The 26,093-nt window shown below is 39.6% G+C and overlaps 2 protein-coding genes across 3 annotated transcripts in view; both read left to right on the top strand.

Annotated features, from left to right (window-relative positions):
• The window catches only part of LOC143305213 (RNA-binding protein MEX3B-like), a 43,978-nt gene extending 35,313 nt beyond the window's left edge, over positions 1 to 8,665 (top strand). Inside the window, exon 2 of the mRNA XM_034340260.2 lies at positions 458 to 8,665. Coding sequence (XP_034196151.1) covers positions 458 to 1,413 — 956 coding nt within the window. The 3' untranslated portion in view covers positions 1,414 to 8,665. The remainder of the gene's footprint in view (positions 1 to 457) is intronic.
• LOC117611860 (uncharacterized) overlaps positions 1 to 26,093 on the top strand; it is an 82,693-nt gene that overhangs the window by 44,113 nt on the left and 12,487 nt on the right. The window lies entirely within an intron of this gene.

Genomic DNA, 26,093 nt, shown 5'->3' with positions numbered 1-26,093 from the left:
AGGGTGAGGAGGATGAAACCGCGAAGGATAGTGGAGAGAAGGAGAAAGGTGAACGACAAGAAGTAGCTAGAGCGAGAGGGAGACAGGTGAGAAGACTGTGAGAGAAAGAAGGAAAGAGAGAGGAGTGGTTCACCTGCATTGCTAGCATTGCGCCGGCTCAAGGCCAGAGAGTCTGCGAGACCGAGGACCAGACCGGGTCGGGACCTCCTTCCTTCCAGTTTCCTGCACCCTACTCCTTCTTCTATCGTTCTTCCTCCTTCGCGGTATCCCATCGCCTGAAGCCTTCTCCTTTTTCGTACCGTACACATTTCTACGTACGCTGATCGTTCGTTGCGCCACGACGTACCTTTTATAGGACTCGTTAAACCGATATATCTCGTTGATTTTTGTATATACACCTGACTCTAACAGAAAATTCTTTCTCTAACCTATGCTTCTTTCTTTTTTCTGTTTTCAGGTTGTAAAATCAAAGCGCTCCGAGCAAAGACCAACACTTACATCAAGACCCCGGTGCGGGGCGAGGAGCCCGTGTTCGTGGTAACAGGCCGCAAAGAGGACGTGGCCCGCGCGAAACGGGAGATCCTCTCGGCCGCTGAGCATTTCTCTCAGATCCGGGCGTCACGCAAGAGTTCACTGGGCGCGCTTCTGGGCGCGCCTCCTGGACCGCCGGCTTCGGTTCCAGGCCACGTGACGATTCAGGTACGAGTGCCGTACAGAGTTGTCGGATTGGTCGTAGGGCCGAAAGGCGCGACCATCAAGAGAATCCAACATCAGACGCACACCTACATAGTGACACCGAGTCGCGACAAGGAGCCGGTGTTCGAGGTGACGGGATTACCAGAGAGCGTGGAGGCAGCTAGACGCGAAATAGAGGCGCACATAGCCCTGAGAACCGGCACAGGACCAAGTCTCGACGATTCGGAACTGCTCAGTGTACTTTGTCGCGGAGGGTTGGGCTCGATCTTGGGCTGCCTCGATCCACCAGGTTCGAACGGTTCGAACGGATCGAACGGCGCGTTCTCCAGCAGCGGCAGTTGCAGCAGCTCGTCAAGTAGTTCCGGCGCACCTGGACTTAACGATATCGTGGCGATTTGGGGCGCCGGTGTGGAAAGAGACGAGAGCCTAGGCGAGTCACCGTCATTCGAGTCGGCATCCTCGATCTGGTCGTTCCCCGGGGTCGCGTTACCCTCGAGGTCATCCCCGCCGGCCTCGATCCCGACATCGCCGACGGACTCGCTGTTGGGACGACGGGAATGCGTGGTGTGCGGCGACAAGGAGGTCACAGCGGCCCTCGTACCATGCGGACACAATCACTTCTGTCTGGACTGCAGCAACCGGGTCTGCGAGAGTTCCGACCCTAGCTGCCCTGTCTGTTCGAGGCCCGTATTACAGGCGCTTCGTATCTTCTCTTAAGCATCCCCCCCTCGAGAGAAGGAGAGAGCCAACAGATCTCTAGGCTCCTTTTGCGTCGCGGCACCTGGTACAGCGGCTATACCGATTTTCACCGATTGATCTGCACTTCGATTTTTGCCGGCTCATCCAGGAACGACGGCGCTTGAGAACGCCCATCCTCGAATTTTTTCCGTACAGCTCGCCTACCCCGTACGGTTCAGTCCGCGGCTACGCGTTCATTCCGCGGCTACCACGGGGCAGCGGACGCGCACAATGTCTCAATTCCACTGCTGCCAATAACCTCTTCTATACGCGCCGGGAATTACCCGATAATACTTGTCGCGTCGTTCCCGCCGACCGGATACAACGAAGTCAGCTTTTAAGTTCTACGAGATATATATGGAACGAGAGAGAGAGAGAAAGAGAGAGAGAAAGGGAAAGAGAGAGAAAGAAAAGAAGCATATTCGCTCATTCATTGTCATCGTTTTCATACTGATAATAAAATCGAGCTCGCAGGTTCACGATCATCACGGGAGGACTTTGCAGAAATCACCGCGTGACGAAGAGCGATCGATACTCTGTTTGACATCGAATCGACGACCGTGTCGTGACAGAAGGATTACTTTTTGGCTTTGCCGCTTTACGGGCTTGCCTTCGAACTATTGGAAAAAAAAAAAAAAATGTTTGACGCCCACTGATCGATGCACACGTTAGTAGCGAGACTGTCGATCACCGAGACGCTACTCGCTCACAGAAACGAATTAGGCTGAGCTAGCTGTTTCGTATTGATTGCAATAACATTCCATTCACTGATTGTATTCACGGTATTTTCATATTTTTATACAAATTCTTTTGAATCGAAGGCAGTCTAGAAAATGGAATGGTCGAATTTAATCATTATCGAATTCAAATCGATAAAATTGTTCTTTCTTTATACAATTGACAATCCAAACGAGTCGACGCTCTCACGATATGCGTTCAGTAAGGAGATGCTCATCATTTTTAGATATTTTTACATTTTCTCCTTCTTTCACCATCGTGTTTTACGTTGATGAGATCGAACTTGTAATTTTTATTATGCAATCCTTTATGAGACACTGAATCAAAGGTGCTTGCAGACACTGACGAGTAACATTTCTACGAGTTGTATATTTTTATTTGAGAAAACGTTTTACCGTTTCATTCATCGTTCCGAATGTTTAATGAAGACTACAAGCTTCGGTACTCCTGATGAAGAAGATACTTTTAGCGTGGTAAAAAGATGAAGTTCAAACAGGGTTCGTTTGCTCTATCGATCATTATATTCTCTCCTATAGAGACGAAAAGATTTAAGAAACAATACGCAAGTAAAACATGAATCTCAATAAGTATACCTGAAAATCACGTAAACGAAGAAACAATTTAACGGAGAACAGCATGGAACACGAATGTCGTGCATTGTCGATAAATAAGCTTCCAAAGTTTCTCCGCCAAGAGTTTTTAGAGTCTACCGAGCAATTCGTTCTGCCCGTCGTTTTTTGACCAACTAACATAGGGAGTCAAACGTAGTCAGAATGCCTATTTTTCTTCTTCACCCTTTTTAACGCAAAAACAAGCGAAAACTTTCCGCGGAAGCGATTCTGTCGGCCGATGCACCGACCTTTAACGAACCCTACGAGATCTGCGAGCTCGTCACACACAACCGCAGCGAATGATTACCGAAAAATTGCCCACACTTGACGCATTAAACACACACGAACACATACGCTACAGGCAGACAGTCAATCTTATTCATACAGGCACACGTCGCACGACAGAAGAGAGATTAAAAAAGAAAAAGGAAGAAATTATGGGTGAGTGGTCACGTGTCCCTCGATCTGCTGGGAAACTACTTAGATGATAGTATTATAAAAAAAAAGAAAAGAAATGAAAAAACGGCGTGCCCGTTCCACCCAGCCTCCCTCGCTACTAGAGTATTATCTTATCTTTATATAAGCGACATAGCAATTGAAATAATAATAATATTAATAATATATATTATATATATAAATATAAACATAAATAAATATGGTGGTCAGGAGGAGTCTGACGACAGTAAGAAGGATGATATTTTATCGAGGAGATTTAGATTTTGTATTTTTCGCGCGTTTCGTCGACGGGACGACGGGTGGTTGGGGACAGCTGCACACGCCGTAGACAAAGAGGAAAATTATTATAAGAGTTATATTAAAAGAAGATAGGAAAAAAAGCATACAAAAAGAAACAGAAAAAAAAGAAGGAAAAGCGAAAACGGCGCTTGAAGGGAAACAAAACTAATGTTTTTAAAGACGGCGTATCGCAGGAACTCGTGAACCGGCTCTCCCTGGGAAAAGCTGAAAAAAAAAACGAGAACAAGGGAAAGAGAAAAGCTGTCGGTCGATCCCCACGTGGTTTGCGGCCGACTTCTTCCCCCCCTGTAAGTGTATTCTTTTGAGCTCTAGTAATAATAATAATCGAGTAATATAACTCGTTCTTTCAATGAAGAACTAAACCGATGTATCTTTCACGTAGGGATCGACGACCCGTGTATTTAAGCTTTTCTTTGAAAAGTCGACATTAACATTATATTATATTATATTATATTGCATTATTGTATCGCATAGATGTATTATCGGATGCTATATAACGGTGTCACTCTACCGCGCCCTCTCGTTAGGATAACGTGTCAGGTGAGGAAGGACGACCACGCTTTATTTCCTTCTTTCCATGGTGTCTCGTTCCTCGTCCTTCCCCGGTGACATCCTCGTGGACGAGTCTCATGATTTTCATATACGGCAAAACGAGAAAAATTTCATGAACCTCTGTGCCACGAGCGTGGGCCCAAAAACTGCGATATTCGTTTTGCGGTACGCACGAGAGGGTGGTCGGTACGTGTCTCTATGTTCTTCTGTGTTCCATTTACATTTTTCCTTTTATTTTTTTCTTTTTACGCTGAACGTTATCGTTAACGTTCGCTCGAACGCGTTTCAAAAAAAAAAGAAAAAGAAAAGAAAAGAAAGCTGGTCGAAAGAGATTCTTTCCTTTTTCTTCTTTGCGTTAGATCTTAACGAAAATCGAAGGACGAAATTACTTATTAGTAAAGGTTAGACAGAGGGCCAAAAGATATAGGAACGATGCACTTGTGTGCACCAATTATACTATTGTTTCGTATTTATGCTGACTTCAATTTCGAGTTCGATTTCCTTTCATCGTCTTCGTCGTTCTCTATTTTTCTGCGATCTCTTTTCCTTCGTCTTTGTTTCGTTTCTTAGAATCGTCGAAACTTCTTGTCAATCGTTGCCATTTTAAAACGAAAATATGCTCAAGTCGCAGCTCCGAACAAGTCGAGGTATATTATTAATACGTATTACATATATATAAAAACAAATATATATATATTATATATTATATACGTCATCATCCAGTGTTGACGGATGGTCGGATAGAAAGAAGATATTTTTTCGGTCGTTCGAGCCGCAGCTCTGTATAGCGGGTGTTTCGGTAGTTTATCAGCCAAAACTCAACCCCTTCGTTCTTTATTTTTTAATTTTATATTTTCTAATGTTTTAACATCGAATCGTTTTATTGTGTTTTCGTTCGCTGTGTGTTTCGTTTCCGTCGTTCCAGCCCGGTACCAGCCCTTTTCTCCCCCACGTCGTTCTCTTCGTTCGAGAAACAAAAATCTTCCTGCTTGTTAAAAGTGTTTCCATTGCGAGATAATAGTTAATCAGCACCACACACGCATACACACACTTAAAGATACACAGTAGAAACAGTCTGACACATATACGTTCATTTAAACGCATTTTTTCTGCATAGTGTATATTAATATACCTACACATATATATATAGCTGATTATTTGTTGCTACAGACATGCATACACGTACATTCTCGTAAACATCAGAAACGAGGAAAAGACATTCGCGAACGCAATTCATCGTGCACATCCGGTACGATACACGTAAACATACGCGCACACGCACGGACAGAAACACGAATAAAATTATATATATATATTATAATCAATGATAGAGAGAAAGAGTGATCGAGTGTGAGAGTAAAGTTTATTATATTTAAGTTCGAGGCAAAGTAAATTCTATATTTTTTCTATGTTAAGTATAAATTGGAGAGAGAGAGAGGAGAGAGAGAGATAAAGATGCGTAAAAGGTACGGTGATGAATATAAACATATATTATATTATTATATTATATATATATTATTATATTAATATATTATATTATATTCTATATATATACATATAAACTATATATTTATAGGTACTCTCTATAGCATCTATGTTCCGACATACGGGGACGCCGTCGCACACAGTGTAATAAAAGTACGGTCGGCATGTTTGTACGTGTACGTGTAGAGCATCCCAGATAATCTGTCATTAACTTCGTTGCGTAAGTGTGATTTTATGATTCTAATTAACCGAGATCAGGGAAGGGTAGTGAAAGAGATAAACGAAAGAAAGAAAAAAGAGCAGGGGCTCGAGTTGTCACTCTTCTTGCGTTTTTTCTCGCTTCTTCCTTTGAAACGGGATCTTAAAAGACATTGCAGACTTACGATGAAAGAGGAAATAGACTCGATTTAACGATCGCTCGGGCACGAGAAGGGCTCGAAAAAATGTAATTTGTATCCGCACGGATGGCGAAACCGTTTCGAGGGAGGAAAATCGTAGGTTTCCCGCGGGACGTATAACGACAGAGGACGAAGGGAGGGAAGAAGTAGAGAGGGCGGTTGCCAGAACTTGAATCGAATCTCGTCGTGCTCGCGAATCGAAATTAATCCTTGTCAAAACGAAACGCCAGAAGGGGTGTGCACGGAGAACTAGACTGCCGGGCGCGTTCGTGCCGGAACTCGAGTCACCGGAAACGTCTTACGGAAATCATCGACGATCCATGTGTCTTCCTCTCCGCGCGATTCCGGAATAGGACACCCAGTGTCCCGGGTTCCGTAGCGCGACACTGGTGGCGCAATTACAGTAAAACGAGCACAGTTTGTCGAGAATCTCCGCTAGACTTTGGGACAATTCCAGGCTAGATAACGCAACCTTCACTTTGGCCGAGGTTCCGACATATCGCGGCAAGAAGTCGGTCTCCCGTTCCTCGACGATCGTCATCTTTCGTCGTTACGTAGCCAGTGCACTTAGCTCCTGTGCATTATGCACGTACGTACGTATGCGCGCGTTCCCGTTTTCCCGGCCCACTTATTCCCACCGATAACGTCGTCGCGATCTCTGCTGTCCCCGTTTTCGATCGTCTATACTTGCGTCGCGACGTAGACGCGCGGAAACGCGTCCACCGCCGCTTCGAATCTCCTCGCTAACACCGACGTCAGGTCCAGAAATTAGAGGAAAATAGTCGTTAGAATTCTGATTTGTTTTTTCTCCTGACATTCTCGCGGCTAATAACCGGAATGAGAACGGGATTTACAGTGCCATACGTGAATCAAAAGGTCTACGTTTACGTATCTTACGTTTACTCGAAACGTTTGATTTTCCGTTTTCGTTAGGAAATGATATTTTTAAAGACTCACCTATAGCACGCGTGAATAAATCCACGAAGAGACTTGCTCGATTTCCGTATCGATAGGCGAGGCGCGAATTTGCCGGAGTTGTCTGACCGTCAAGTTCCTTTTTCACTTAAACCGTTGGACCGTTCTCAGTGGTATCAGTCAACGATGTGTCGGACGGATCATAGTAAGCTCGCGGCGTGATCCTTTTCCCCATTTGTCTTTCCATTTGATATGTTCTGTTTTCAGTTTTTAAGTTGTTTATGCGCTTTCGAAAGAATTATTATAAGTAAATTATGTAAATGATATATAGATATATATATACACATACATACATATATATATATATATTTTTATAAATATCCAAAATATAGTAACGTATTATTGTATTGTTATTTAATCTATTTTTCGTTATTTTATACAAACGTATTAAAGTCTTATTTTTTTATCGAGATTAAAGAAAATGGTGAAGTGTATTAAAAGGGTATTGTGAAATCAATTATTGTTTTTTATTAATGCTTTCTCGCAACGAAGCCTGACTCGACACGATTTTTCACCTTGTTTTCTTTGCGCTCATTTATTTCTTTTTTAAGCGTGTCGCGAGTTTGCGAGTAAACGTCGACGGCCTCGCAATAACCGGAGAATAAAATAAAATAAAAATATTACAAACTAGAACGATGTTAAGAAGGCTGCGAACGCGGGACGCGTAGCGAACGTTTCGGTTTCGCAATTTTCTCGCGAGCGTTTGCGTCTGATATTTTACGACCGTCCCGCAATCAACCCTTCGTGGAAGGGTCTTTCAAATCAGATCGATAAACGCGAGCAGTCCGACACATTTTGCCGGCAGAGGAGCCGAAATTGGACGCGTTTACCAGTCGGAAAGCTCGTCGAGTTCGCGATTATTCCCTACGGTCGAGGTTGTTTCGCGAATCGATACGGAAATCGAGGCTGATGGTCTCTTCCTTCGAATGCAACGAAAAAATAGACACATCGTTAACCCTCGTGGCGACTTGGCCGTGGTGAACGAAACTATTAAAGCATATGCGGTGTATCTTTGTAGCACGTTCTCTCTAGGAGGCATTTATCATGTTTTAACGTAACGAGTAATGCGTCTAAGGTTAACTTAATCGTAATCGTATTGAAGCGTAACATTTAATGATTACTGTAGCCATTGGCTGTGACCGATAACTGCCATTTTCATAAAAAAAAAAGAAAAAAAAAACAAAGACGAGAAGCGAGAACGCGTCGCGTTTCGCGACGATTTCACGACACGTAAAGAGAATACGAGTAGACCGTATGGCGGGACACTTTTACACCATGCACCAAACACACTCACACACGTACACGCGTACACGTATAGGACACGCGTATATACAGTTAGCCACGATTGAGTCGCCGTGAGGTGACAGAACGACGAAGACTATTTCAGAAACGAATTCGATAGGGAGAATCATTCGACCATGATGGAAACGAGACGAGAGTTAGAAGACGATATCGAGGGAAAAGGCGTCGCGAACATTTTCAGGCGTTCGGGGGGGAGGAAGGAACAGTAAAGTTTTGACACTAGGGTGAAACGATGTGCGATTACAGAGCAACTGCAAGGACACGTACACCCATACGACGATACATATCTCAAAGAATAATAACTAAACGTAAGGGAGATTATTAGGAGTTAGTAGATGACAGAGTAAGAAATAAGTGGAATCTAGCGAATGGAGATTAAAATGAAAAAAAAAAAACAAAAAAAAATGAATAAAACAGATGATAATTATAGGTATATCGAAACGTATATACATATACATATATATAGATGAATATATATTATATATAGAAATATATATTATAGAGAAAAAAGAGAAAGAGAGAGAAAGAGAAAAATAGATGATCGTTGTTGCTTAATTTTTTGTCTCTATTTACTATATTATTGTATTCTATTAAATAGCTCTATATTTGATTATTATTAATTATATTATTATCAATATTATTACTAGAATTATTATTGGCTCTATATATATAATATATATACATATATATTTCAAGTATATATCTATGCTTGCGTGTAACAACGGTTCGTTGGATCTCGGTTCATTGCACTCGAAACAGATTCTACGAGCGGTTTTTTGTTTGTCGTTCGTTTGAAACGCTGTTTTAAATTGTTTTACGCTTGAGGATCGATCGGTCGATCAGTCGCAACAGCAGATCGAGGTTCGTTTGTTCGATGGGATCGATGGACTACGCGTACGTCCATTATCTTCAGACGTACCGAGTCTAATTCATCCTCTTCATCTTCTTTTCCTTTTTCTTGTTTTCTTCTCTCTGCGCAAACTGTCGATCGACGATAGATAGTGATTGGATACGAGTGAGATCGTTCGTTCGTGTATCTTTAATATATTATACAGAATTGTACATTAAAGAAAAAAAGATATTATATTCGGTAGGAAGGGGCGTTCGAGTGTTCGAGGGCAGAACGGTCGCGCGGTTCATTGTATTATTCTATATCGGTCGAATTAAATCGCGCGATCGTGCAAACTCTCGAACGTAAAATTACTTATTCTTGAGACTACTTATTCGTCTACTTAATTATTATAGAGACCGAGAAAACGTAGCGTGCGGCCGCGTTTATATTTCGGGGTTGGAGAGGAACGCACGCGTGTCAGCGTCGATTCGTCGCGGCGGATGTTGTTCCATCTTGTTTTCAACAGTACGTAACAAATTTTAATTCGTGTTTGCGTAGGTTTGAGTCGGTTAAATTGATTTGATATTTAAAGATATAACAAATGTATCAACGAATAGCATTGAATGTACGCAAACAACATGGAAATAATATATTGAACGGGATAGAGCCAGTATCGCGGGATTAGGATCAGATGTCAGCCCACAATTTCGATCTCAACAGCAAATGAACCATTGAAACGATGCAAAATCTCGAAACGCTTGATAGATCGTCGAGTTATCGCGTGCATCGACCTTTCGTTCCTTTCGATTTCATTTCCTTTCAATTTGTGTTCCTACGCGATTTCGAGACTCGATTAGGAGAGCTAGCTTGCCGTTTTCTAAACGTGGTTGCATTACTTCTGATTTCGCTAGCAATCTTTCCGTACCCTTCGATTGCCATTTTTCTCTGACGAAAAAAAAAGAAAACAAAAACGAAAAAAAAAAAGAAGAAGAAGAATAAACGGGGGATGTACGTTCGCGAGGAGACAAGGATGCGCTGTTTTTTTATTGACGTAACAGGACGCGTGATTTTCCTTTCTTCGATAGTTGGAGAAACAATATTTAGGCAATAGGGGTGTGCGTGTGTGCATGTTCGCGGCTGAATGATCAAGTTTTTCGTAAACGCGACGTGATCTGAGGAAGGCAACCGCTCCGAAACTAGAGAATCAGTATTTTAAAAAAAAAGTCTATATATGTATATATATATAAATGTAAATGTATATTATTATATTAATATTAATAGCATCGAAGGTAAAAAAGGAGTATACTTCCTCGATTTCGCGGGCAGAGAACGTTAAGTAGAAAAGGAAGACGGGTCGCGAGAAAACGCGAAGCGGACGTGTAATGGAAGGGAAAAGCGGTTACACGCGGAACGAAGGGAAAGACAGATTGCAACGTGTTACTTGTCGCGACATTTCTTGACTGACAAACCGAAAAGACATGCCACTCAAAATGCATATATAAGATTAAAAAATATGACAGTGAAAAGCCAGAAAAAGGAAGATGGGGAATTCGGGACGGGACACGGCTGGGTAGAAGGGTTGGGACAATGAGAAACGAAATAACAAATACTAGAGATTCTTTTTCAAATATTTTTCAGCGATCGTATTGCTGAGATGCATGCAAACGTGTAACGCATTATCATAGTTATCGCATTATAATAGTTATTATATATATACATACATATTGAATATATTGAATGTTGTGCTTAGTATTCTTTCGAAATCCCTTGCGAGGCGACGAGCAAGGGGGTAAAGGGAGAGAGATAAAGAAGAAAAAGCGATTGCTAAACGAGAATCTTAATATATGGTAACGAAGAGTATTTTATATTCGATATTTTATTAACGTCATCGTATTTATCAACATTATTATCATCTTTTTTTTATGATTATTATTATTATGATATTCGATAGTATCTACTATTAAATAGAAACGTGGAATGTTGCCGGTTTGGCCGGCGTGTTAGGACAGTTTGCGAAATCTTTCCTTCGCCAGTGTTTCTGAAACATCTGCCGCAGCCAGGAGATCAGGCATCGAACAATCCGAAGCGCGTGTAAACACTCTGTTCTCGCGGTCTCTGAGTAATTTGTAAATAATTTATATCGTGGTCTCATCCTCGCGCGTCTACCAATGTAGACCGACATTTAGTCGTCCCAATTCTATTCTCTTTTCTCTTCTTCTTCTTATTCGTCATCTTGTGTCTTCCAGTTCTCCGGAAGCTGGAAGTGTTGAGACTGCGAACGGGTACGTTCAGAAAATACCACTCTTCATCTTCTTCTCGATTACCACGCGTTTCACGCGATCTTCTACCTCTTCTCCTGCCTTTTTTTTCCTTTCTTCGAATTGTCCGTGATTCATCTCTGGTTCGCGGGAACACCGGGAAGCGAAAGAGAACTAACGTCAGGGCAAAGAGGATTCGAGTTGTTCGCCACTGTTCGATGGTAACGACGAGTCAGTCTGGGCATTATGATTTTACGATTCGGAACCCGCGACGTTATTTCGGACAGGCTCGCCCGTCGACGGAGAGAAAGAGAGAGTAAAAGGACTAAGAAAGAAAGGTGCTCGGTGGGTAGGAGGAACGGAGCTATGTCGCGTATTATCGGGCCACGGGAATCGGTCACCCTGCTCCGATGATAGCTATAATTAATCCCGTAACGACGTTAAACGAACCAGCAATAATCAATTTTGTGACTCGGTGCGCCGTGGCCGACGAGCGTGAGCTTGGAATACGCTTCTGTCAGCGTGCGACTCGATCGCGTGCCGCTGATTAGAGCGGACTTACTCCTCCCGTCGTTCGTTTTTTCGACGAATACGCGTCAACACGCTCCGCGTTCTTTGTTCCGCGTCATTTTTCTAAAGGCAGCATAGCAAGCTTCTCGAACTGTCCGAGCGTACGCTCGCCAAATTTTCATATTACCGATAATGGCTTATCATCCGTGATCGTATCGTAAAATCAGCTGCGAAATGGAAATCACATACGACACATGATACCTACACACGGATATATTAACACGTACGTTGTACACTCATATAACACATACGGATCTCACCACAGCACAGAGACAGAAATTCAAGAATATCGTGCGTATACTAATTAACAATCATACGATTACTGATCTATATAATGAATAATCTATGTATAACCGCGTAAGATCGTGTAATAATCAGAGGGCCGAGAGTGATAGGGCACAACGGAGAGAAAGAGATTCATTTAACGAAAGTTATATTTTGAAAGTGTGCAAGAGATCTAGTGGCGAGACAGGAGAACGGAGAGGAAGGATTACTGAATGAAAGGGAACAAGAAAAATTAATCGCGGCAAGAGTGTGGTACGAGTGAGAAATCGTGCGAATGAATGAAACAGAAGAAAATAAAAAAAACGATAGAAAATTGACAAAAAAAAATGAAAAAGAATAATAGAGAAGCTACGAGTTTATTATTTTCTATATTTTTTTATGTAATTTTATGAACATGCGTTAATATATTACTATTATTATTATTATTATTATTATTAATTTTATTATTATTAATATTATTAATATTATGAATATTTTAATATATATCATGATTTTTATATATCGTGTACTTATGTTTTCCTTCCTGTGTTCTTGTCTGGTTGTTTAGATGTTCTGTGTTTGATTGGTTGTTATATCGAAAGATTAACATCATTAAAATATAGACGAAGAAAGAGAAAAGAAATAATTTATATAACGAGGAATAATTAAACGATTTATATATTATTATATATATACATATATATTTCGTATCGAAGAATTTTTCATTAGGTTCTCCCGCGTTGATTCGTTGATGATGATTATATTTTTTATTACATATATCTTTATATCGCAATCAAAGGAAGGATTAAAATATGAAATCAAACACATGCCAGATATAACAACCTGACTGTCCTGTTTTAATTATTAAACATAATATTTTATGATTATTATTAATATATATTATTATGATTATAATTATTACTATTATTATCCCCCCGTAATTATTATTATTATTAAGTTTATTACTATCATCATTAAAAATATATATATATATTATTATTATTACGACAGCATAACAATTATCATTAAAGCCTGCGACTATGAATTATCGATAACGATTATTACTGTTCGCGATAAGAGATACGACCCACTTATCGAAATGCATATTTTATCTCGTAATATATTTTTGTCGAATGATTTTTTATATTTATATAATATATATACATATATATATATATATATAATATATATTATTATTATTATTATTATATTGTGAAAAAGCATTTTTGAGATAATCTTGTATGCCGCGCGAGCTCGTATGACGTCGGATGTTGAGAAAACGAGGGTGCATCGTCGGTGATATCCACATCGGCCGCCAATCCTACTTCCAAATCGTTTATTTTTATACGATGCGAATAAAACTTGTGTTCTCCTGTTCTTTTACTTAGATTCGTGCGGCCAAACGTCGTGCTTTTCCTTTGTACTAGATTCGATCTGCGAACACATTTATTATCCGCGATCTCTTCGGCGGAAGAACGTAGGAGAAAAGGAAAAATGATAAATTCATATTATGGTCTAATGTAAAAATTTTTACGAAACGGTACCAAATATTTTATTAGAAAATGAAAAGAAAGCAAGAAAGAGAGAAATGGAAAAAAATTGAAGCCATGAAATTACACGTACACATACATATACATACTGGAAACGAGTTTAATAAAATGTTACGTGATTTTTATATATCGACTCTTAATTTTTCGGTTTTTTTTTTTTTTTCTTTGTTTTCGTACATTATGTGTTTTCCGAATCGCTTGCAGACACTCTCATATTTCCTTTCTTATTCTCGTCTTATTCTATCCACAGAAAATTATATTTTCGTCTTTGTTAATTTTCAATCAGAGGTATGTTTAAATGACATCGTATAATTTTTTCTTCTTACTGTTGAAAGAATCGAATCGCTGATTAAATTTAATATTCAACTACGTTAATTTTGCTAATGATTAATCATAATGTCACATGGGGTGAGGTTCTTACGATTACGTGTCTAATTTACGTTCGTTGACGTGGTCTTAGGGGTTGCGTGTCTGAATCTAATTAGAAACTCAACCTTCCACTACTTTTTATTTCCTAAATGGAACCTAAAGTCCATCTACGAATCAAACAACCTACACCAAATCGGACTTGTACATTTAATTTATTTCTTTTTATTTTTCTTACCAAGTTTGAATGTCGTTCATTTAACTCTTACCCGTCTGAGAATATTAGAAACAATGGTTGAATTAGAAAAATGAAAAATCGTTAGCTATAACAGTAAAATAGAAAATGTATTATAACAGTTGCGTTGATCGAAGCGATAAGGGTTAAATAACAATGTTGCGGAGGGTTGAAACAGTTATATAGTCACGTGGTTTTCGCGTCGATCGTCACGGTCCTGGGGGTCGCGTGTCCCCACCGACCAATGACCGAGCACACGGCACAGGAGCGTGCCGGTAAAACCTGTACGTGTTGCCCCGAAAGCGGTTTGGCCGCAAGGGCTGTTGCCCGTTGGGATGGCAACGTCGCATTGCAGCGTTGGGGCTGCGGTCGATGCCGCCGTCCTGGTGGTGGCGGCATGTCAGGGGTTGCGAGGTTGCCGTTCCTTCGACACTATTTCCCTCTCTCTTTCTCTCTCTCTTTCGCTGTGATTTTGCGAAAAACTGTACATCAATTCCACCTTTCTCGAACACGGTGGATCAATCGTAAACCGACGTACAATAATGACACTAAACCGTCGAAATGGAAAGTTATTAATACTCGCATCCCTGGAAGCGGTGTGTTTGACCTCGCCGAGTTGGAAAGTAGGTAGCTTACACTCCGAAACGATGCCAAGGAGACCCCGCCACGTTATTCGTCGCAATCGCAATGCATACGGTTGCAAAGAAAATCGGCAACCGAATCGGTGACAATTTCTCGCTAGCCTTTTCCATTTTTAATCCTTGCTTCTCGTTTCGATTCTCGAGAAAAATCGCGAGAACGAGATAGGGTACTATCGCGGGCGGAGGATCCCCCAGTGGCCACGCCATTGTACCCCGGTACAGGGTTGCCGGTGGGATTGCGGGCGAGACCGCGAAAGATAGATGCAAAAATAGTCTGATTTATAGGGTGATGAGACGAGTCGAACGACTCGGTATAGCAACACTTTTCCGTCGAACGCGGGCCGGCCGGTTCACCCCCTTCGGCTTTCCTCTTTCTCGCTTTTCCATCCCTCCCCTTCGAGCTTCGACTTTGTACTCTCGGCAGCTTCCGTTGCTCCGCAGTAGATCGATAACGGCAACCGTGCTCGTGCTATCGCTCTCGCACGACTCGCGCTTCTGATATATGTAGAAGCGAGTACACGTCGCTGGAAAATCGCGGGGAACGCTCGCCGGCTCCGTAGGGGTTGAAAGGAAAAGAGATGCAGATAGAGAAGCGACGTGGAGGGAAAAGAGAGACGTATGCTTCTGGTATCTCGAGGCCACTCTCAGGCCTGTAAACGGCTATCCCCTGTGCCCGGGATTCTTTCTTTCATTACTCTTCTTTTTTTCCTTTCCTTTTCTGTTTTTCTCTCCCCTCTTGAGCTAAATACTGTCGAATGGAATCGTCGGTGAATTTTCTTTGGTGGCCGAGGAAAGGAGATGGAATGTAGCTTGTACGATTAACGGTCTCGTTACGTAAGAGAGAGAAGAGACTGACAATGCTATCTTCGATGTCAGAAATGCTAAGGGCTATGGGAAATTAATGTCGAACCAAAGGGTGAATATAACGTGAAACCGTTCGTTTTTAACTCTGCCGACCCGCCAGATAAACTTTGATCATTATATAAACTTTCACCTGTAAAACTGTCTCGAAGTTTATTATACGAAACTTAACACCTCGACACTATCATGTATTTCTGATTATGATACTTCACTTTTCAAGTCTTTATGCGTTTCTTTACTTTTATCTACTTCGTCATATACTAATTACAATTTAAAAATTATAGCACACGTTAAACAAAACTCTCGAATATAATTCTGTCGATACTTTCTTATTAGATATAAAAAGAAACGTAAAGTGTTAAGTATTGAGGTATGATGATAATCGACAAAATCGCAATCTAATATTGTAAATATCGTGGAAGCTATAACAATTTGTATGTAACAGAATTTCGATCAAAGCGTCGGGTCAGAAGGGTTAAAGGAAACTAATAAATCATAATATTTTCAATTCGATGGATCCCTTGCGAAGGTGAATCCGTAACGAGCGACAATACTTTCCTATACGCCCTTCTATGAAGATACCAAAACGCTTCTTTTCGACCGATTCAAAATAAGGGGTCGAAGAAGGGCATAGATTTAGATGTTAAACGTAAGGTAACAAAGAACAAAAAAAAAAATCATATCTCGGTGTTGTAAGATCTTCGATGTGCTCGTGCGTATACAGACAAGGCAACCGGAGTTTTTTTCCATTGGGGTAGGGATCTGGATTTTCGCTAGGTGGTCGTTACCACGAGATCAAGGGGTAGGATACAGGACCTTCGACAAAACTATCAGTGTCAGCCGTTCGTTCTCCTCTTCTTCTTTCTTTCATTCTTCGAAATGGAACTTTCCTATCGTCGTTAGAACGAGTCTCGTTAGAATGCAGACGCGTTTTACGGGTGTTTAGGCTTCGTTTTCAAGGTCGGTGCGGTGGGTCAGCGTCACGACGCGGTTCCGCGACGCTGATCTGGATCGTGCGACGACGATCCAAGGGAAGCCTTAAAACGACCATACTCTCTCCCTCGTGAAACCAGTAATCGCACCGTGATCTTTAGAATACCTTACAGCCCAAACACTCTTCTATTATTCTATCTTTTTAATACCAACAAAAGCGTGTGCTTCTCATTGTGAAAATTATCAATTGTTTGTGCCACTTTTTCTATTCGTATTAATTTCTCTTAGTGGTTGCAAATTTGTTCGTGTTTCTTTTTCTCGTTCCTCAGAGGGGAGCGTTGTATACATATATATATAGGGTGTAACTTTTTTTTTACGAGACTAGTAAATGCTTCGTATTTCCTTCCTACTTGCCCCTTCGTAGGTTGTGTTATTTCTCCCTTTATTTTCACCCTTCGCCCCTCTCTTTTTCTCACGTTATCCCTTACTACTAGCCTTCTCTCTTTCTCTCTTCTCTTTCGGTCGATAGCTCGTGGGGGTCGTGGAGACGCGGCGACGCCCTGGCCGACCACCCTCTTACAACTTCCCAGTGATTCTCAATCTCGATTAGATTTATAATTTGAATGATAATTTTTCGAATAATTCCAAGTATCGTTTAGGTATAATCCAGTGGAAAATTCAATGTAGGGGGACACGCTTTTTCGTTCCTTTCAAGAATTGTTAGCGGATGAAGAAAATTGGGAAGTTTAAAAAGGAACCAGTATCTTTCAAGATCAAAATTACATAGACTTATGGCTGTTTCTTTACGATCCGCGTTCTTTGTGGATTCAGTAAACTTTGATACGGTGTTTCTGTATTTTTACGGTTCGTGCAATATTTACGGAGCAAACAACCGGGCATTTTTTCAGCGCAGGTGCTATTGAACGTTGAACGAACGGGAAGAGGATTGCTAACCCCCCTACTCGCGCCTGTCTCGCCAAAAGAAAATCCGATATTTCCCTCCCTGGTTTGTTGCAATTAATCTTCGCGTTACACGGTTCACGCAACCAGCATTATCGACGCATCGATTTGGAAAGAGAAAAGCAATCCGTAGTTTAGTCCAACGTCGTTTTCTATTTCATATTTTTTTCCGTTCTTTTTTTTATCTCTGTATCATTTGTTTACTCTTTTCTTTTTTAACTATTCGTATGAATTTCCCTTCCTAAATAGAAAGGATAAAAAGTATATATATATATATACATATAAACGACTTAATCGATACGTAACGATAGATCGATGAAAACGATCCATTGATCTGTCTTAACGTTTCAACATTCACGAGCATTACTAGATATTAGTTAAATCTCTCGAATACGCGATCTCGTTTTTTAATTGCGTAGGATTACAAATATCGCACGTGTTTCGGAGCCAAAAAAAAGTAAAAAAAAAGATATAATATATAAATAAAAGAAGAAAAAAAATAAAAGGAAAATGGTAAAAAAAAAAAATACGTAGCTGGCAAACATTTTGCCAGAAATATCTATTTGAAAGGTGCGAGAAAAGAAGAGAAATAAATTTAATATTAAGCAAATACATAAATATATTAAAGTGAATATATGAATATAAATATTTAAAAAAAAAATTACATATTATGTATGTAAATTATAAGGCGCGTATTACATAGATATTTATATATACATATATATTATATATTATATATATTATTATTATTATTACACCATGATTATTATTATTATTATAGTATAGAGCCGTGACCTCTGGTGAAAACGAGGTTTTTTCTATTTTATTATGATAACGATCTTAGATAATAGAAAACATTTTTGTCTATGCAACGCGTTTTCGAGAGAATGTGTGTGAGAGAGAGAGATAAGAGTGTACGTATATGTATCAATTGATTGTATTTGCGGAGTAATTAAACGAAGAGAGTAATACAAGCACGAACATATAGATTTGACAAAACGTACATACATAAGTCACACATTACACGTACACCCACACGAATCCACAGAGAAAGAAAAAAACACGCGCAGTTACATTTATATGTAAAACGTATTGATCGAAATGCATCTTTATATATATATTACATACATTATATATATATATATATACATATTATATAAATATTCACAGTCGTTTGGAGAGAAAAGTGGAGATTAAGAGCGACGACTTTAAAAAATAGAAGATATTTAAAAAAAGATATTTAATCGATCGTTCAGCGAAGAGATCGAAGAATCGCAAAACGTCGACGAAAAGAGACGAAAAACGATAGGAAAAAATAAACACGCGGGGAATGAAGAGAATCATTTAAAGAGATGATAAACTACCGTAGGAGAAAGAAAGAGAACGAGAGAAAGAAGAGAGCTAGTGAGGGAGAGAATGAGAGACACAGAGCACATGATAAAGAGTAATTAATTAATTTTATACTTTCTCGTGAACATTGCGAACTGCTCAAACAAACAAACAAAATAAAGAAACTAACAAAATGAAAAAAAAAAATAAGAAAGGAAGGAAGGAAGAGAGATGGAGAAAGGGGAGGAGAAATCTTATCTATCGTAATTAATAAACTGGAGCGTGTAGCTCATTTGAACTTGGACATGTGATTTGCGTTGGGCTCAAATCGATCGATCGCGATCATCGATGTTCAAGCAACGTTTCGACAAACTAAAAATGACAGAATATAATGACTAAATTTTACAATTGTCGAACAGATTGTTGTTGGTCCTTCGATTTTTAATAATTGCAAAGCCTAATAATTAATTGCGTTAATCTTTCTTCGAATTTCCAAATTATGGTACACGCGACAGGCTGTGGAAAGACAAATGGGATGAACGCCTTACTGTAATTCGTTTAGCTGCGAACATCGAATTCGATCGATTCAATACACGCACAAAAAATAAAAAACGAAAGGGTTAAACGAATTAACGCGGTCACGAATGAGCTGGTTAACGCGGACGAAAGGGGTGGAAAATGAAAAATTAGAAACACAGTTTGTCGAATCGTTCTTGGATCGATGATTCGAGACAAACGAAGAGAAAAATAGAGTGGAGACAAAAAAAGTCAAAGTAATGGAGACGAAAGGAATTACCAGAGAAAAAGGTTTCGGCCTGAAGTCTAGGGAGAAAGTGAGAGAGAGAAAGAGAGAAAGAAAAAAGAAAAGAAGCGAAAGAAATGAAAACGGAGAAAAAAAAAAGATGAGAAATTATTAATACAAAATATTAATACCTAAATGCCCGGTTTATTTTTATATTTATTTTTCGATCTATGAAACGTTATAAAAGTTTAAAAGTAATATTTAAATCTAAATATATATGACGATAAATATTATATACTTACGCTCTGTGTATGATATATAAATATATATATTATTATTATTACTATTATTACTATTATTATTATTATTATGATTATGATTATATTATGATTATTATAATGATAATAATAACGAGGATAATTAAGTATTATACAGGACTGCACCGTATTATTAAATTGGTACGATGCCGTGAAAAAGATTGATATTAAAAAAAATAATAATAATAATTACGCGTAATATTTCCCCGTTCCACCCCCGCCCCCCTTTCTTCGTAAACGTAAATGAAGATATAAAATCAATTCCGTTACACTAACCCCTTTTGACAAGTCTACCAATCCTCCTACTCCGTGAATTCGTAATAACCCCCGTAAGTGCGAATTATAGAGACATCGACCCGCTCGTGTAACATTCCCGACGTAAGAATTGTACGTAGATCAAAGAATTCTAGTTGCTGTAAAACAAATACTATATATATATACACACATCTATATATACACACATATATATATATATATTTATATCAATGTAGAATGATTAAGCTTTTAAAAGAGTGACGATGAGACACCATAGGTTTTTAAATTAAAAAGTAAAGACTATTTAAGGGACGCGGTTCGAACGGTCAGTTTGTAGCATCACAGCAATAAAAGGAAGTTAATAGAGATGTAACATGGGCTATCGGAACAATATCAATTCTATTGATTACTTGAGATCATATCAATTACCTTAATTGAATCCATCGGGTTACAGTTCAATAATATTCTTTATTATATTTCAATCTAACACGTTCTCTTAGATTCTTTTGCAATCGCTAGAATCACGCTTTGATTAGCTGTCGCCCGGTCGATTAGTGGGTCGTGGCCGGTTGACAACGAGCGACAAGTCAGCCGTGAAACGAGCTCCCTTCGGAACTGCGATGGGAACGAGGCCGGAACGGCAGGAATTCGTTTACCGATAAATCTGTATAGCTCGTTGCCAGAACTGGATGATGGCCGAGTGGCCAACAAACTGGAGCCATTGTCCGTATTCGGCGGCCACTTTTCCGCCACTCGACTCGATTTCCGTTCGGTTTCGTTTCCGTTACGTTCCATAATTAGGGTGCACCCCCTGTCGCCGATCGAACATCGAGTATACAATTCTCTTTTCTTTAGTCAAAGTGTCCCATCTATCATTTCTTTTTTTTTTATTGTTCAAGATACTTTGAAATGTTTGCCGGAAAAAATCGAAACGAGACAACTTGTCGACGAAAGATGCTACGACTTCGACCACGATCAGCGTCCTGTATTAATCGATAATCCAATAAAAGAAAAGAAAAAAAAAAAGAGAAAGATGATGAGAGTGACGAACCGGGGAAGGGAGTGATAGGGTGAAGAGACGAATAGAGAAATAGAAAGTAAGAAAGAGAAATAAATATGCCACGTACTGCCCAACGCTCCTATAGTCTAGTTACTTAAGTCGCGTACACGACAAACGCGATACTCACGACGCTCTCATTGCGGACAGATCCGTTATATTTCGTATTCGTTGATCGACTGTAAGGGTGAGAAATGGATGAGAAAGTAGGCCAGCAAACGCGACGATCTCGATGTGAACGGTGGCTCGCTTAGCGCGCGTGTCAACCCGCCAGGGACACGACAGATAGACAGAGCTGACTTGGAAGAGTGAAAAACAAGGGATGAGCGTTAAAAGCTCGAGGATTGGATTGACAATGAGAGAAAGCGGATACGGGAAAAGGAGCAACGAGAGAGAGAGAGAGAGAGGACTTGTATTTTGCGTGTCGCCGCGAACGAACGTTCAACCGAGATGATTCGCAAGAAAATTAACTTTCTAACCCTTTAGCTACTAATTTGATTATTATTCCTTTTATATGAAACCAAGAAAGGTTATGAATATTTAAAGAATATCCTTCTGATTGTAATATAATTTCTTTTTTGTCGCCCGTTTTCAGTCTAAGGGGATGAAAAACATCCCTAAAGATTTAATCATTTTTCAAATTTACACAATAAATTACACAATGTAAAATTTCATTTTCATGGTGTAATTATCGTAGCTGAAGGGTTAATCAACACTCGACAGTGGTTGTAAGTCGTAGTCGCGCGAAATCCCGAGTTTCATCCCTGGATAGCTCGCTCGCTCGCTCGCTCGCTCATTTTCGCGTTCGACTACCTAAAAACCTAATTGCTAAAACGTAACGATCGATTTCGCGCAGATAAGGTGATATACACGTAAATGCATAGTATATATATTATATATTTAACGTTATCTTGTATATATATATTTATTTACATACGTACGTATATGATACATGGTACATTATTATGATATTACGCGCATAGCTTTTCGACTGATTAACGTAACGATAAAGCACATAGAGAAGAGGCGAGGATACAGACACGAACACACAGAGACAAAAGAAACAGAAGAAAAGGAAGAAGCACTGAGCACACACACACACACACACACACACAGATACACATCATTCCTTATGCACATTTCGAGTGTAACACAAACGAGAACACGTTTCATCCCCTAAGGGTGGTTCTTCGTGCGTCAATTGTGTCGCGTGCAATCTACTCACTGTTCTAAGATCAAGATCCTCGGCTAAATTGAGTATATGAGTATTAATAACGTATATTTTTCTAGGATGAATGATAATACTAATTAAATAATTGATAAACGAAAGTTTAATGAAAAATCCAAGTTTCATCTTCTCAAAAGTTGATCATGGAATATATACTTTTTGATTGGTTTTTGCATATCTGAAAATTATCGTATTTCTGGCGATTCTCGTCGGAAATGCATTTTCACGATGGTTCGCGAATGGTGAATGCGGATTGGTTATCCATTCGAGCGACTCCAATTAGTCTCGCCGTTTAATGATCGGCGCTGAGAACTCCGTTATTAATTGCCGGCTTGGCCGATACGATTTCTGGCTATATATAGCGCAAGGGAATTATCGGATTATATTTTTATGCAGGTAAACTCGTTACCATGACAAGAAGTTCCGTTGCAGCTTGATCGTTTAAATTCACCGTCTACTTGTTTGATTGATCGATGAATCTTCAGGATTACAGTGCTTTCGTTTTGTACTTTGTCGAAAGGTCAGACGGTTTCCGATAATTATATACTATTCAGATTTAAATATTTCATTGTGAATTTGAATCGAGACTTCATTATACTTTTCCTACAATGTTTATAAAAAGGAAAAGGAATATTAATGCAGCCGAGGATCGAAGACCGCGAAAACAGCGATTAAGGCCTAAATGAAAAAAAAAAATGAATATACATACACTGGTGTACGCGTGCACACATAATCGCGCAGATCGCAAAATTACACATACGTAAAGAATTATACGAGAAGAATAGCGATACCCTGGGATATGAATATTAATACGAGCACAGGCACACATATACATAAACACGAGTACGCATACAAAGGGAAAAAAATTATAAGAAGTATATAGTATATATGATAAAGATATAAACATTAATGACATTTAATACGCTAATAATCTACGATTTTTACGTACGTTACATGGTGTCATCGTTTACTATTTATCGAACAAAGTTCCCCTCTTAAATGTTCCCCTTTTCGTCCCTTCAATCGTCTCGTCCCCCTGTCCACCCTAACACCCTAGTGTCCCTTAACCCTCCGTGGAAAAGTGTGACTTTTTCAAACTCTCCTATCCCCCCTGTTTGACCCGTCCTTTCCCCGCGCATCATTCTTCACGACGTTTCATTATCGAAACGGCCAAGATAAGTCCGTTTGCGTCTTCAATACGAAATTTTCAAAGCAATAAAGTAACCATGAGACTATTTAAAAAAGTACGCAAGGCGTGTGTGAACGAAACTAAGGTTGTTAACGAACAAGTGTTAAGAAAGAAGAAAATAGAGAAGAAGAAAATAAAAATAAAACCGTGAAAAATCGAAGAAAAAATAGACAAACAGAAAATGAAAGAGGAAAAAACGAAAAAAAAAAAAAAGAAAAACAAAATAAAGAGCTAGACTAAATTAGAGTTAGATGAGAGAGAGACTTTGCTTGAATTTATTCTTGCGGCGAGTGAATGATGCGTATGTCGCGTTGCCCACGACGGAAAGGAGCTCCTCGTTTTTCCTTACCTCATCCCTCGCTGTGTCGTTCCACTCTTCGTTTCTGTCAAAGCAATCGAAATCTTCCGATCTTCCACGACCCTGTTCCCTGTTCCTGAATTCTGTTTCAACCTTTCCGCCAAGAGGATTACCGGCACGCGGAACCGACGCTACCGCGACGTCGATCTCCTCTTTCGGAGATTGACGGACGTCGCGAGCCTTCAACCGAGTCCAACTAACGATCCTAGCTAAAGGTGAATCCGTTTCAGTTGAAATAAAACGAACGCACCGACGGATCTACCGTGGGCATCAGATTCACCCTCTGTGCGGCCTTACGATTCCCTCGATCGTAAAGGAAACACGAAGGAACAGGAGAGTCAATTTCTATAATCAGAAGAATTTTTCATACGATTTCTTCAATTATTTGCTTGCATTAAATTGGTAGCGTTGATGTTAACAATGGTCCCGCGTAGCTGTAATCTATCTTTTCTAAGAAATTCTTTGACCCTCTGCAAAATGTCCTGCCGTGCATCCTCATCTCCCCGTCCAAATTTTCAATCTACCCCATACCTGACTCTTAATTAAGTACACGAGTTGCAGGAGGTTCTGTTGCTTCCCTCGAACAACGCTCTCTTCCCCTATGTCACCGCAATTTTTTGAGGCAATAGTATGAGTGAAAGGAAAGAGCGAAAGAGAGTGAGAGATAGTTGGAGAAGAATTTCGACGACTCGTCGGATCGTGTAATGCACGCGGCTGTCTAGAACGTCCACGTTCAGGGACATCCATGTTTGGAGAACATCCGCTCTCGAAGACGTTCTAGACGTCGTTGTTCGAACACTTGAGAGAAGTGGATTGCGGCTCGAAGACAGTCGCGAACGATCACGAGAGCAGACCTGGGTTAATTTTCTTTGAAATTAATCCTTCAAACCGAACACGAAAGTGTCGTTTTAAGATAATACAATTAGCTCTTAGATACAATAATTGCTTTCAGTTAAATTTTTGTCTGGGACCATCTAATACTAATTACAAAAGATAATAATCGTTGTACCGATGATGTTTCAGAATCATTTCGTTTCATTTTTATCGCTTCCAAATTCGAATCTTCTGTTGCTTGTGAATTATCAATAAAGCTGGTGACATCGTGTTCCGTGAAATTATAATCGAACGATTTAATTTCAAAAGTGCCCAGGTCTGCGTAAAAGAGGCCAGGGAAAACGCAGGTAATAACAGTGATGGAAAGAGAGAAACGTGGACATCGTCGTCAACGAACACTACATTACTTCTCTCTTCGCATATACAAGGGTATCTTGCAATATGTACCAACAGGAAAATGATGATTTTGTATAAAAATAAGTCGAAAGTATAGAATAAAATTTCTTTCCATATATAACTTAATACGGTGTGCACTCATCTACATATTTATTTATTGCATTTATCAGTTGTTAAATTAATAAGTTATTGTCTTTCTCCCAAGTATTTTGAATAATCTCCAAGTCATACGAGTCAATTTTATTCTCTATCAGTGATTTATTGTTTTATACAAAATCATCAATTTTTCTGCTTGCATCACGTATCGCGAGATACTTTGTATATACATACATATATATATACGTACATGTATATGTATAGGTTCTCAGTGATCATTGTGTTTGTCCGAAGCTTCCTGTTTTCGTCGAGAAGATCTGATTGCACACGCGTAACGCGGTTATAGACTGGAGTACAGATTATTATTATACGATCGCCGTAATATTTTTATAATTTATCGGGAATAATAACGGAGAAAGAGAAAAAAAAACGCGAGAAAAAATTATGAAAAAAAAAAAGTAATATGTGGATAAAGATGAGATAAAACTGAGAGAAAGAAAGATAAGGAGGAAGGCAAAAATGGAATAGAGAGCAAGAGAGAATGCGTGAGTGCGTGATACGAAACAAAAAG

Source organism: Osmia lignaria, chromosome 10, assembly GCF_051020975.1.
Source record: "Osmia lignaria lignaria isolate PbOS001 chromosome 10, iyOsmLign1, whole genome shotgun sequence".
NCBI lineage: Eukaryota > Metazoa > Arthropoda > Insecta > Hymenoptera > Megachilidae > Osmia > Osmia lignaria.
This window is presented reverse-complemented; position numbering and strand designations above follow the sequence as displayed.